Source organism: Oryza brachyantha, chromosome 4, assembly GCF_000231095.2.
Source record: "Oryza brachyantha chromosome 4, ObraRS2, whole genome shotgun sequence".
NCBI lineage: Eukaryota > Viridiplantae > Streptophyta > Magnoliopsida > Poales > Poaceae > Oryza > Oryza brachyantha.
Window position 1 is genome coordinate 19,534,572 of NC_023166.2, and position 12,712 is coordinate 19,547,283.

General features: G+C 38.9%; 2 protein-coding genes across 4 annotated transcripts; one reads left to right on the top strand and one right to left on the bottom strand.

Moving 5' to 3' along the window:
- Positions 1-57: 57 nt before the first annotated feature.
- Positions 58-6,104, bottom strand: LOC102708241. Of its 3 annotated transcripts, none has more exons than XM_040523666.1 (9): positions 5,998-6,104; positions 4,365-5,352; positions 3,389-3,509; positions 2,810-2,869; positions 2,298-2,718; positions 2,168-2,229; positions 1,841-2,083; positions 745-1,768; positions 58-580 (listed from the first exon to the last, which is right to left on the bottom strand). In XM_040523666.1, the coding sequence occupies exons 2-9, from the start codon at positions 5,219-5,221 to the stop codon at positions 378-380; spliced, it is 2,991 nt and encodes a 996-aa protein (XP_040379600.1). In that variant the 5' UTR covers positions 5,222-5,352; positions 5,998-6,104; the 3' UTR covers positions 58-377. The 3 variants fall into 3 exon arrangements, with proteins under 3 accessions (XP_040379600.1, XP_006653818.2, XP_015691333.1); XM_006653755.3 differs by having other exon boundaries at positions 1,841-2,074; positions 5,886-6,104; XM_015835847.2 differs by having other exon boundaries at positions 5,886-6,104.
- Positions 6,105-9,259: 3,155 nt separating this feature from the next.
- LOC102708520 (coatomer subunit epsilon-2) lies at positions 9,260-11,372 on the top strand. The gene is made up of 7 exons (XM_006653756.3): positions 9,260-9,562; positions 9,654-9,746; positions 9,860-10,011; positions 10,206-10,341; positions 10,454-10,609; positions 10,712-10,791; positions 10,956-11,372. Exons 1-7 carry the CDS (start codon positions 9,383-9,385, stop codon positions 11,047-11,049), a joined length of 891 nt encoding a protein of 296 aa, XP_006653819.1. The 5' UTR covers positions 9,260-9,382; the 3' UTR covers positions 11,050-11,372.
- The last annotated feature ends 1,340 nt before the right edge of the window (positions 11,373-12,712 follow it).

Genomic DNA, 12,712 nt, shown 5'->3' on the forward strand with positions numbered 1-12,712 from the left:
GTTATGATCAGATAATCTTATAATATGGAACATAAGTAATAGAAATAAAAGCTGGAATGGTTTAAGTTTTACATTAAAAGATGAAAAAGTACTAAAAATTCGGCCACAGCTGAATCAGTCAGGAAATCCATATTTTTTTTCTAACAGCAAAACTTCATTATTCAGCAAAGTAAGACTGCCAACATGGCTATGTACAACACTACAGCTTATTGGTAAACTTGCCATCAGGGCAGCAACAACATCTAAAACATACATAATACTTTTCTGTTCGCAGAAAAGATTGAGCCAAACGGAAGAGAAGTTCTATGTTTTTCTAGCTGTCCAGAATGCAATAGGGAATGGAGACAGTCTATGCAATCAATCATGCATGCAGAGTGTCATCTGTGAGCTTGGTGTGCTGGCCTGCAACCTGGTCCGTTTCTAAAGTTGGGGCGATGATGGCCTTGGCCTGGGACGTTGCCAGAGCCACAAGGACTATTTGATCTTCCAGGAGGACCATACTGTCGGTGTTCTTGCCCTGGATGCAGAACTGGACGCCAGGGCCCGGGGGGTGCAAAATTGCCAGGTGGCCTCATGTGTCCTGTAAAGATGCAGGAAGATTGGCCATTAAATCAAAATTTTTCCACCGCGTGGTAGATGTGGTTAGCAATCATCTTGATTAATATGAAGTTAAATGCTGTCCATGAGGAAATTGTTGTTGTTTGTTTCCAACTTTCCATGGTCTCTTGGGGAATGAAAATTTACCTGGAGCAAACGGAAGACGAGGATGTGGAGGACGATGACGAGGAAATGCGCCTTGATTTGCATGAAAAGGGCGCCGGGGGAAGTGTGCAGGAGGAGCACGCCGAGGAAATGAGCCTTGATCTGCAAGCGGGGGAGGACGCAGAGGAACAAAGCCTTGATCTGCTGGTACAGGAGGATGCCAAGGAATGAAGCCTTCACCAGGTAATGAAGGAGGAGGACACCGAACAAAGCTTTGATCTTCCAGTACAGGAGGAGGAACCCGAGGAATGGGAGCTTGATCGGCTAGTACAGCAGGATGCCGAGCTGCTAATCGTTGATCCCCTAGTACAGGTGGATGATGCTGAGTAAAGGAGCCTTGATCTCTCGGTATGTTCAAACATCCAGGTGGCATATCTGGATGATGACCAGAAGAAATGTCTTCTCTTTCAAGTGGATTATTAGATCTCTCAGGAACCAGAGGAAACACATGTGATGGTACTCTAGACCCTGTGAAGGTCTTCAAAGATGGCGATGATTGTTTAGTTGAATTGCTTTGATGTGGTTTCTCATTATCTGACCCCTGGAAGTTACGGTCTACCATGTCTTCAGCATCAATACCATCTCTATTGTTGAAGTTTTCTGTCTCACAACGAGACACTTGATTCATTATCCCCCTTGACATTATGTGTGTGACATTCACCTCAACATTGTCGTGATTCTTGATGCCTTCAACTTGAAACGATGGTTGTGATGATTGCTGTAATGGTCTGCTTGACTTACTATCAGACAACTTAGGGCGAATCAGCACCTCGGAAGTTATTGCAGTTTCCATGTTAAGTGGATGCACATCATATTTCACCTCAACTTTATGGAGATTAGCGAAGTCAAATTCTGGAAGATCATCCGTATCATTAGTTGTATCAGAACCACAAGTATTAGGATGCAGCAAAAATGGATTGTTATCATGTTGTTTTGAAGACTCAGCAGCATCTGGTGCATATTCTTGTCGCGTTAAGCTGCCTGAGAAGGCCTCCACCATATAACTCTGTACAATTTACAAAATAATACCATTCAACAGATTATCACTTGCAACCAAATAGAACTGATTGCAGCTTACCTTTTGTGCAGCTAAATCATAGTGAATAGTTCTTTGCTGAACATCCAAGAATTTCAGAGACAAGCCCTTAACACCAGCTTTATCAGGTTGAAATACAGGATTGAAATTTGTTATTTCTTGAGAATGTGAAATAGGATGCCCCACTCCAAAATATCCAGAACGAGAATCTGTGATGTGCTGAACATTTTTCTGAATTTCTGGGAATTCATGTAATGTCGTTTCAAATGGAGGAACCTGTGACAACTGACATGCTATTAGTGATTGTGCTTTGAACGGTAGCTGCAGGGTTAGCGTTGATGCAAGTTTGAATAATGAATTGGGCATTACTGTTTCTATATGATGAACTCTTTCACCAGTATTCTCAGCATGCCCACACTGGGATGGCAAACCTGGATGAGAAGTAAATGTAAATTCAATAGTCTCCATGTATATGCGCAAATCAATAATAGAAGTTTACCAGTTGCCACAGCAAGCTTTTTGACACGATTTTCTTGTGTGTGATCAATATCATTCTGAATCTTGCTTGCATTTCTACTAGAGTCCATGCCAGGATTGGTAGAGCATGATGTTGCCTCATATCCCTCTGAAAATGGCAACGAAGCTAGAGGCCTTGACTCAACATGAAGAGCACATGGAGATCCCTTTCCAATAGTTTCAGACCTGTTATGGTCCATAATTTTTGACAGTGGATTTCGGCGCCATACAATACAACCTATCAACGTGTCTTGGTTTGTATCAAATGCAGACATGCCTTTAAAGAAACCATATTTCGCTAGGATTGTAATTACAGCATCACTTCTGGGGCAGACGTAGAGACTGAAACCATCACAGATATCTGCAAAACCAACTTTTTGGCTCACTTCAAAGTTCTCTGCAACCTGTACCATTGCGTTAAACGAGTCAGATCCATTGTCCATAAAGTCCATAGCTGTTACAGGATCAAAATGTAAAATTAAGTGCTCCCAATACCTCCTTCATTCCCCGTAAGCCAGCTTTTGATGTCCCAAACTTCCAGCAAAGAGAAATTACCTATACATACATTTGTTGGAATATTAATAGCAATGTTACATTAACTGGGGTGGAAAATATGATACAAAATAGAATGTCATCTATGGAAGACTGTAAGGGGTGATTCTTCGGTTTTTTCATGGAAAAAGTCAAACGCTATATTTGTAAACAAAAATAATTTATGAATAAAAATTTTACATATGTATTCTTAGCAATCTAAAAAACAATGCTGGAAAACTTCGATGAAAAAAAAACTCAAAATCAACTTCAAATTTAAGGTTGAAAATTTAAATTTTGGCTTATAAGCATAAGCGAAAAAATAGGGGTAATTTTTTTAACCCTTTCTGCATTAGTTATAAATTCATAAGTGCACGGATGTAAATAAGCTAAAAGAAAGAACATCAAAGCACAATAAAGTGGGGTGCATTTGATTAGTAATGAACATAGTGAGCATCTACTTCAAGAATGAAAGGAGATAAATTATCAAGGTTTAGTGATATACCAGCAAGGATGGATGAGAAAATAAGAAAAGAATTTTACCATCAAAGCCCGGGTTTGACATCGACGGAGTTCCTGGATAAACTTTTCAAACGCATCCAGTTTTACTTTTCCTTTGATTTCTATTACTTTTGGCCAAGTAATGTCATGATTTTTTTCTCCGCTACCAAGAAAACAAGCAAACGCCTACTTAGTAAGAAACAATTTGTGCCCGGAGAAAATTTCCATTCACATAGATAACTGTGGCATTTAACTTTTTGCCACTCTTTCAAATGGCACATAACATATTTGCCTCTTTCAAATGGCACATAACATATTTGCCACCCACTGTCTATGACATGTGGACCCTCATGTGTCTATGACATGTGGGTCCAGTGGTAAAAAGTTAATTATTCCTAGATAACTTGGACTCAAGTCAAACAGAGAAATAAAAGTATAATTACCAAGGAACGCTGCTCTATGATAACTGTATTATCATAGAACGCAGTCAACACACGGTACAGTGAATTGAGTAGCTTAACAAAGGTAAGAACTATTATTTCTCCAGCAAAAAATACTAACCGAATTATCAAAGCAATCAGATTAGTTATGCTTCCAAGCAGCACAAACCTAGAACTCTGGTCTGGTAGAATACCAAGTTTTGTACAAAAATGAGATGCACAATTTGTATGTTCCAGAACCCGATATATCTTGTTAAATATGGCATTTCAGCTTTGAAATGAATGAACACCCTTCCTAACTCCTCAACAAGGCACACAAGTCACTTCCAGCTAGGAATTTGGGGTAGTTTTGTAGCATAAAGTAACAAGCACTAATCAAATGTAGGTTGTAAAAATACTCATGGCTTTCACCAAGTTAGGATTAGCAATCTTATATCTATCAAGGGTGTTTGTCTGAAGCTAAGAAACAGCTAGAGGTGACCTTACTAGACTGAGGACCGGATGATGTAATGAAATGCATCCTAAAGCACAAATATGGGCACTAGAGAATCATAAATCTCAGTAAACATGAAAGTCACCTTTTGAAGAAGGCAATCACGGACACCTTGACAGTTCTACTCAACTGGATTGTGCCATCCCAGAGGCTTTCATAAACAGAAGGAGATAACTGGCCGACAACTGAAGTGATTTCATCATCCAAAGAATGAGGAGACAGTGTACCAGGAATATCAATTGCTTTTGTAGAATCTTGTACATCATGTTTTATAGCTTCATAGCTTGGTATCCCCTCTTTCTGTTGAGTTTTATCATGGGGACTCAGAGAAGGGTGATCCATAGCTACAAAACTCTGATCACCCTTTTCACAGTTCAAAAGTAGATTCTGAGTCACTGCTTTCTGGCTCTGATATGTTGAATCGGCACACTTAGCATAACTATTGCCAGATTCTATTTTAGTGTGCATTAGTTGAAAAGTGATATGAGGATGCATAGGTTTGCTTGATATTGTATGATTTGTACACTCCATTACTAGAGAGAATGATTGGATAGGATCCTGACATTTTGTTGTGCCATTATCTGTCGAAATAGTGTGCAATATGGTTTCATTTGGTCGGTGTTGACTAGTAGTATATCTAATGCCACTCAATTCTGTAGTTTCTGATGGAATATCTTGAAGGCCAAAACCCTGTGAGTTATTCAAAATAGAGCTAAACCCAACTAGACTTTTTATAAATGATTCTTCACTTCTTTTTGGCTGGGCAGGCCCAAGATGGGATGATTCTTCACTTCTATGACTATGTTTGGCACTAGCCACTAACCCAGATCCATGAGAAACAGTATTGCTAGATTCACTGTGCTGAACAGAGTCCTCAAATTTTCTTTTTCTAGGTGTATAAACCGGAAAGATCATGTCTGGGGAATCACTTTGGCTCGTCATCCTTTCGTCTGACACAATAATATTATCCGGTTGTTTGTTCCAAGATGTTGTGAACGCGGAATTAAAGGAATGCAATCAACTGCAGATTGTAGCAATGCTTCTAGCAATAGCAAAATGCCAAAATATGAAGCCTGCCAAAACATAGTGAATAGGAAAGGCTTAATCATTGAAGTTGATATAAGAGTGTGTAAAAAAAAGTGGCATCTTTATAAGCAAGCTAATCTACATGTAAACCATATCCTCGCAATTGCTCCGGAAATTCGGATCATCAGATAGTCCTATAGGGAGCATCAATTCACTAGTGACAATCCGTGCAGTGAAAGAAAAGCACAAACAATAGAACACTCCACAAGTTGATCTCCTTTGCGTGTAGCTGCCATCCGAACAAATAACTAAAAATTACCCGTATGGCAAAGCAACATTAACTGAAGAAACTACTAGCACACCACCGGCTCCAGCATCCATCTCGAAAACTGCGGTTAGCCGATGAATCACAGCAGAACTACCGAACTATGGGACTAGCATGTAGCGCCAACTTTTACATTCCAAACTAATCCCCCTCCGATTGTTCAGTATCGAGAGGAATAAAAGAAAAGGAGAAAAAGACTGAGCTTTGAGAATCTCGATTGACGAAAAAGCTTCCTATGCCGAGATTACACCCTACCAGCGGGGAAAGCATCCGGCGGCAGCGGCTTGGCGCTGCCATAAGCTTCATGTTCCGAGAAGAACCCGTGGACGAATTGAGTGGAGCGGAGGAAGAGGGAGCGCGAGGTCACCTGGGGAAAGATGGGGACGAGGGTTTTGGGCGTCGAGCAGAGGCGAACGGCCACGGCGGCAACCGTCGGAGTTGGACGGTGAAACTACGGAACGGTGAAGCAGAGGAACACTGTAGCATGCGGGTGGGACCTCCTACCTTTTCTTTTCCCTTTTCTTTAGACCCACATCTAACCTATCCTACACTCCTGTTGTAGTTGTGGTCTTATGGATGCTACACTAATTCAACTTCTAGCTGATGCATATCCAAGTGTCTACTACATTTACCACATATGAGCGTGATTTCTCTTGGATCCAAAAAAAGTATAGAACCGAAATCCCAAATTAAAAGGCTAGATACCACAAGTCAAGTGTATTTGGTATGAATTTAGGGCTAAATGTTTACAACTGCACGTCCACCAAAAACACCACAAATTCACTTGTATGGTATAAAGAAAATCACGAATTAATCGGGTGGTGATAACAAATATAAAGCATGGTATTAACGACGGATCTAAAAGAAAAAACTTAAATACCATCAACAAAAACTACGGAACAATTGATGATGTGATGGTATTGGCACAACAGTGGAAAGAAGCGTGGGGGACCGCGAGGAGGGGCGTGGGAGAGGGAGAAGGTTGGAGGGGATCATATACAGCTTGATCTACATACCTTGAAGAGGAAATTGATGAGGCTCCTAACTCTCTGGTAAGACTACCTTCCATGGAAGACGGCGGAGGCATAAGAGATAAGAACCAAAGAGTGAGCGAGTGAAGCTAATAAATAGCAAAACAAAAAGGCACCGAAGCTATGGATGCCAACCCTAATCCTATGTCATATAGTGCAATATATGTCTTTATGGGCCTTGATGTGTTTGGGCTATGTAAGAGAAGATCAACCCAATTATTTCTTCTAGGCCCAACTATAGTCACATTAGAGTGGATACTTGCATACTACTTCTTCCGTTTAAATTATAGCAACATAATACTAGATGTGATATACTGTAGTACTACAAATCTAGAATGGTATGTTAATGTACTCTCTTGGTTTCATAACATAAATGTTTTACTCTACGTATCAATATATATACTTTATATATGTATTAGTATCTTGCATTAATTTAGAAGGACAAAAAGTCTTATAATGTACAACGTAGGTAATAACTTATATGAACGGCTAAGGCCCTGGTTAATTCAACCTGTGATTTTTATAATCTGACTTACTAGGAATAAGCTAAAACAAACAAATGGATTATTATAATAAATTATTATAATCTAGAGCTCAGATTACTATGATCTGGTAAGCTCATCCAAAAGTGTTTTTTTTAATTATTGAGTAGCTTTAGACCCACTGTCCTTTTGGATACTTTAAAATAATTATCTATCTTTATCATTTCGTTCTACTTTAGCTTATAATAATCTAGCTTACGGTAATTTGACTCAATAATTCATATTACAATAATCCCTTGTTTAAACAAACATGGCCTGATTGGCTAATATAGTAGGACTTGATTCACTTCATGCTTGGAAAAAAAGATTTGCAAGTTACTAAGAACTATTTCCTACCCTCTCCATTCTAAATCATAACTATTTTAATTTTACTTATATTTATCTATGTAACAATGTATATCGTTTGTATAAATATTAAATATAAAATAAAATAAATAAAACATATTATACTACGGAATAGAGAGAGTACATATATTGGAAAATCATTGCACCTAGACGAACGGGATTATGACCACTCAACCTTGACAAACGGGGTAAGAGCAACCCATGAATACGTTTTAGTGCCCAAATTTGCGTCTGACAAGTGATGGATCATTCCGATGCCCAATTATGTTGGTGCAATTGCATAAACATACTACTGGTAGTTCCTAAACGATGAACCATCAAGTTCTCCATCATCTGCAGCTCAGGTGCGACCTGATCACGCGAATGGTGCTAAGCGTTGACTATTGAGCGATGAAAAAAGTTCATCGGTTCCAAAACATAAATATTTCGGGATCACATTCATGGTTTTCAGGCTCGCCGTTTACGCTTTCCTTCGTCGTAGGCTCATGGCCGTACGTCTGTGTATATAATGTGGATCCCTTCTGGGCCTTGTTTGGCATGGGCCAAAAACCTGGGCTTCAATTTTCTCCTTGCTTCTGTTTGGAGAAATAGGGATATTTGCACCTATAACAGACTTACTCCAACTGTCTTAAAATAGTTTAAATTATGTTATTTTTTAAGAAAATAAGATTGAGCAGATAAATTATCACGATTAGTTGATGAAAAAATAAGCGAAAAGGTTGAAGTAGTTATCGTTTTGCTTATTCTCGGCATATAAATGAAATGACTATTAATGATTAAAGAATAGTTATATATAAACATTTTATATACATGTTCAGTGACCTAAAATCAAATATTGAAAAATAAATTATGATAAAAATCTCTACAGTTAAATATAATTTTTTTTTTAAAAATAAATTTTTAGTTATAAGCATAAGTAAAAAAGATGAGGAGCTAAATGGAAGAAATATTATAATTGATTGAAGTAAGGAGGCGGGTGAGAAAATTGTTTATTGTGAGATATATTTGATATATATTATTATTTTAAGATGAAGCTCTGTGTGGCCGTGGGTTACCACTCACTTGTACCGTAAAATGTTATATTTTAACCAGATTCATTCGTCAATATCTATACTACTATAAACATTGCTAGTGTTGGTATCAGTTTACCACCACCAACTCATTTTTTATCAATACTCTATTTACTCTATTTTATACTACTATAAACATTGCTAGTGGTGATGACCAACTTTTTTTTTATCCATACTCTATTTACTCCATTTTAAAGAAAAAATAATGGTGGATTATATATATTAACCGTTCCCACTAACTCTATTTATAATCTATTTATTATAAGAAAAAAAATCGTGAGACTAATAGACGTATACGTCAATAACAAATATATGTAACAATTAAAATACACATAAAAAATAAAAAATAATGCTAATAACATGTTATGATATTTTTTAAGAAAAAATAAATTCCGTTGCAACGCACGAGCAATGCGGTAGTATTAATAAATATATTTTATATATGTATATTCATTTATTAGTATATAAATATAATGAGGTCTAGAAGGGAGGTAAATACCAAGATGACTGAAGAGAAAATCAACAAACAAAAATTAGTCTCGGGATAGCGCGGCTGCCCTTTGCGTAACCACGTAACGCGCGCACGTACACGTTACGACACCCGCCCCACTCTCCCTGGCCACTGCTTAATTCGATTCGCCTCGACGAGATCCTTACCTCCCCCGCCCGCGGCCTACCTCGCCGCTCGATCCACCTTGCGACCTCGTCTCTCCCCTCCACGGCAGCAGGGCGCGCAGGCATTGAATACGTGAGGCGGCGGCAGCATGGCGGCGGCGCCGGACGATCACCTCTTCGGCCTGCGCAACAGCTTCTATGTCGGCGCGTACAAGGCCGTCATCGCCGGCGCCCAGGCCATCCCCGCGCAGCACGCCCTCTCCCCCGACGACCTCGCCGAGCGCGACGCCCTCCTCTACCGCTCCTACATCGCCATCGGCTCTCACCAGGTAAACAACGCACCGAATCGTCGCGCGTCGGTCGGACTCGCATGTCTGTCTCTGATTCCTGGCCGACTCGTTGCGGTTGGTTCCCCTGCAGCTGGTGATCGACGAGATCGGGCCGAGCGCCGCCACGCCGCTCCAGGCCGTCAGGCTGCTCGCGGTGTACCTCTCCGGTGGCGCCGGCGATAAGGTTTGTTCCTGCGTGTTTCATCTGCGCATGCCATTTCTTTTTTTTTTTTGGATCCGATTACCGCGCTATATATCTCATTGTGCGTTCTGTAATTAATCTCCGTGTGTTTTAAGGAATCCGCGATCGGGAAGCTGAACGAGCTCCTGGCAGACGACGCGGTGGGGAGCAACCCGATTCTCCGGGTGGTTGCAGGGACCGTCCTCATGCACGAGCGGGACTATGCCGGAGCACTGAAGCACACGAGTTCTGGTGGGACTATGGAATTGTAAGCATCATTAATTTTTGTCATTGATCTATTTTGCTCAGTATTATTTAGCTACATATATAAAATATATTTATTAATACATGGATAAATATACGTAGAATTTAAACATGTTATAATATAACGGAAGGAGTACATGTGATGATTTATTTGGGAAGACCGAAACCACTGAACCAATAAGGTCTGGCGTTTTTCAGGCTTGCGATGAATGTTCAGATATGCATCCAGATGCACAGGCCTGATCACGCAGAGAAACAGCTGAGGATCATGCAGCAGCTGGACGAGGACCACACACTGACGCAGCTCGCAAACGCATGGGTAGACCTTGCCACGGTAGGCACGTATTCATCTTTTTATAGGTTGTGACTTGTTTATGAGGATAAATTAAGGAGGCAGGAGAGAAATCTGAGTTCTACTGCTTTCATCGCTTTGGATTCTATACTAGGGTGGGTCCAAGATCCAAGAGGCACACTTAATCTTCCAGGATCTGTCAGAGAAGTACCCAGCAACTTGCATGATTCTTAACGGGAAAGCGTTGTGCTTGATGCACATGGGCAGCTTCCAAGATGCAGAGGGGTTGCTTCTGGAATCACTGAACAAGGTCAGGTCTAATGAAGCTATAGCTTGTCCATCTTAGCATTTGCTATAGATAATGTGGTTCTCAAGAGTGCAAGTGCTTAGCAAAAATGATCAAACTGTCCAGGATGCCAAAGATGCAGAAACTTTAGCTAACCTCATTGTCTGCACTCTGAACCTAGGAAAGTCTGCATCCCGCTACCTGAAGTAAGTGGGTTCTAGTACACTTTTGTATTTTCGTTTCGAAGACCATTTCCTATAAGCCTTGCTTTATTTCTTCCTGATAATTCAAGATGTCAGGGTACTAATTGTTACATTTCCGTGCAATTTGAGTGCTTAATCTGACGCTGTAATTCTGATAACTGTTACAGCCAACTGAAGCTAGCACACCCAGAACACATACTGGTTAAACGATTGTCCTCTGCTGAAGACAGCTTTGAAAGAGCTTGCCAAGCGATATCATGATTTCTGCAGCATTGTAACTTACTTCTATGCTGGATAAACCAAAGCAGTGCAACACTGGGATCTTGTCACGACCTATACAAGCTAAATTTTGCTCACTAGCGTTTTCGTGGACAGTCAACAAAAGTACTATACATTAATACATGTCAATAAAATTCTCTCTTTGAGGCATTGGCAACAGATGCGTTAGCAATTCAACAAGCTGTTGTTAAACTAACAATAACTTCGGAAATAAATGTAGACGTACAAAACAACAGGGTGTTTTTCGTACAAGATAGCATGTGAACTCTGAATCCAACATGTGACAGTGACACTTTACCAACAGACCACGATAATAACATAGTAGTAGCCCTTAATTTATTAAGACGAGTGCGATAAATATATCACATTTACAATGGCTCATAGGAGTACGAAATCTAGTGACTAGATAAGTTTGGGGTGATTGTTCGGTTTTTTTTAAGTGTAAGCAACATATTTATAAACGAAAAATATTTATGAGTAAAATTTTTATATACGTATTCTTAGCGACCTAAAAGTCAATGCTAAAAAATAAACTTCGGTAAAAAAATCTCAAATCATCTCTAAATTTAAGGTTGAAAATTTAAATTTTAGCTTATAAACATAAGCAAAAGCGAAAAGATGGGGTGTATTATTCATTTTGTTTATCATAGGAGCTACTTCTCCATTTTTCCCAACCATACTTCCTAAACTATCAACGAATCAAATAAATATATTTTTTAAATTTATAATAGTTAATACTTTCTCCTATAGGATGTTTTGATTTTTTTTTGGTTAAAGTTAAAACTATTTATGTTTGGTCAGATTTACCAAAAACATAAACATAGTAACGTTTTTCACCAAAGCAAATATAGTACTAAAATATATGCAATGTTATATTTAATAAAACTGCATACTAATGTTTTTTATTTCTAATTTTATCCATATAATCAACTCATTAAATAAGATGTCAACATATCACCTCTACCATGGTTTTAATACACTAATTTCAACCATTGTTTGCCTAATATACTTTCTATCTCTCCATTTCTCTAAAACTTGTGTAGAGATTACCTATACATGCGTGAGAGGTGGCCCATCCTTTTCTCTAATATACTTTCTATCTCTCCTTTTCTCTAAAACTTGTCGTCTCTTTCCTTTTCCATCTCACTATCTAGATCTTATTCCATCTCACTGTCTAGATCTTAGAGGTTGTTTAGATGGGGCTAAACTTTTTAGCCCCTTGTCATATCGGATGTCTGGATATTAATTTGAAGTATTAAACATAGACTAATAAAAAACTAATTTCATAAATAAGTGGTAATCCGCGAGACGAATTTTTAAGCCTAATCATAATTAGAGCATGTTTACTGTAACATCACATAGACTAATCATAGATTAATTAGGCTCAATAGATTTGTTTCGTAAATTAGTCCAAGATTATAGATGAGTTTTATTAATAGTCTACGTTTACATTTATAATAAACGTCCAAATATTCGATGGGACAAGAGACTAAAAATAAGTCACTTGTTGCAAAAACCATATAGATTATGTTAAAAGATTCACAGTACTACTGAATACCGCAATATAAAAGATATTTAAAAGATCAATGACAGAGACATAAGTTAGTGGTGGTTGAAGGAAGGAAGAATCCGAGAGTGGAAGAGA

Excerpts from the sequence above, each read along its gene's own strand:
- LOC102708241 (XM_040523666.1), bottom strand. The coding sequence starts at position 5,221 with ATGACGAGCCAAAGTGATTCCCCAGACATGATCTTTCCGGTTTATACA. Across the intron at positions 2,084-2,167 it reads GAGTTCATCATATAGAAACA|TTGTCACAGGTTCCTCCATT; the intron begins GTAATGCCCAAT and ends ATAGCATGTCAG. Across the intron at positions 581-744 it reads TCGTCTTCCGTTTGCTCCAG|GACACATGAGGCCACCTGGC; the intron begins GTAAATTTTCAT and ends GCATCTTTACAG.
- LOC102708520 (XM_006653756.3), top strand. The coding sequence starts at position 9,383 with ATGGCGGCGGCGCCGGACGATCACCTCTTCGGCCTGCGCAACAGCTTC. Across the intron at positions 10,012-10,205 it reads TCTGGTGGGACTATGGAATT|GCTTGCGATGAATGTTCAGA; the intron begins GTAAGCATCATT and ends GGCGTTTTTCAG. Across the intron at positions 10,610-10,711 it reads TTCTGGAATCACTGAACAAG|GATGCCAAAGATGCAGAAAC; the intron begins GTCAGGTCTAAT and ends CAAACTGTCCAG.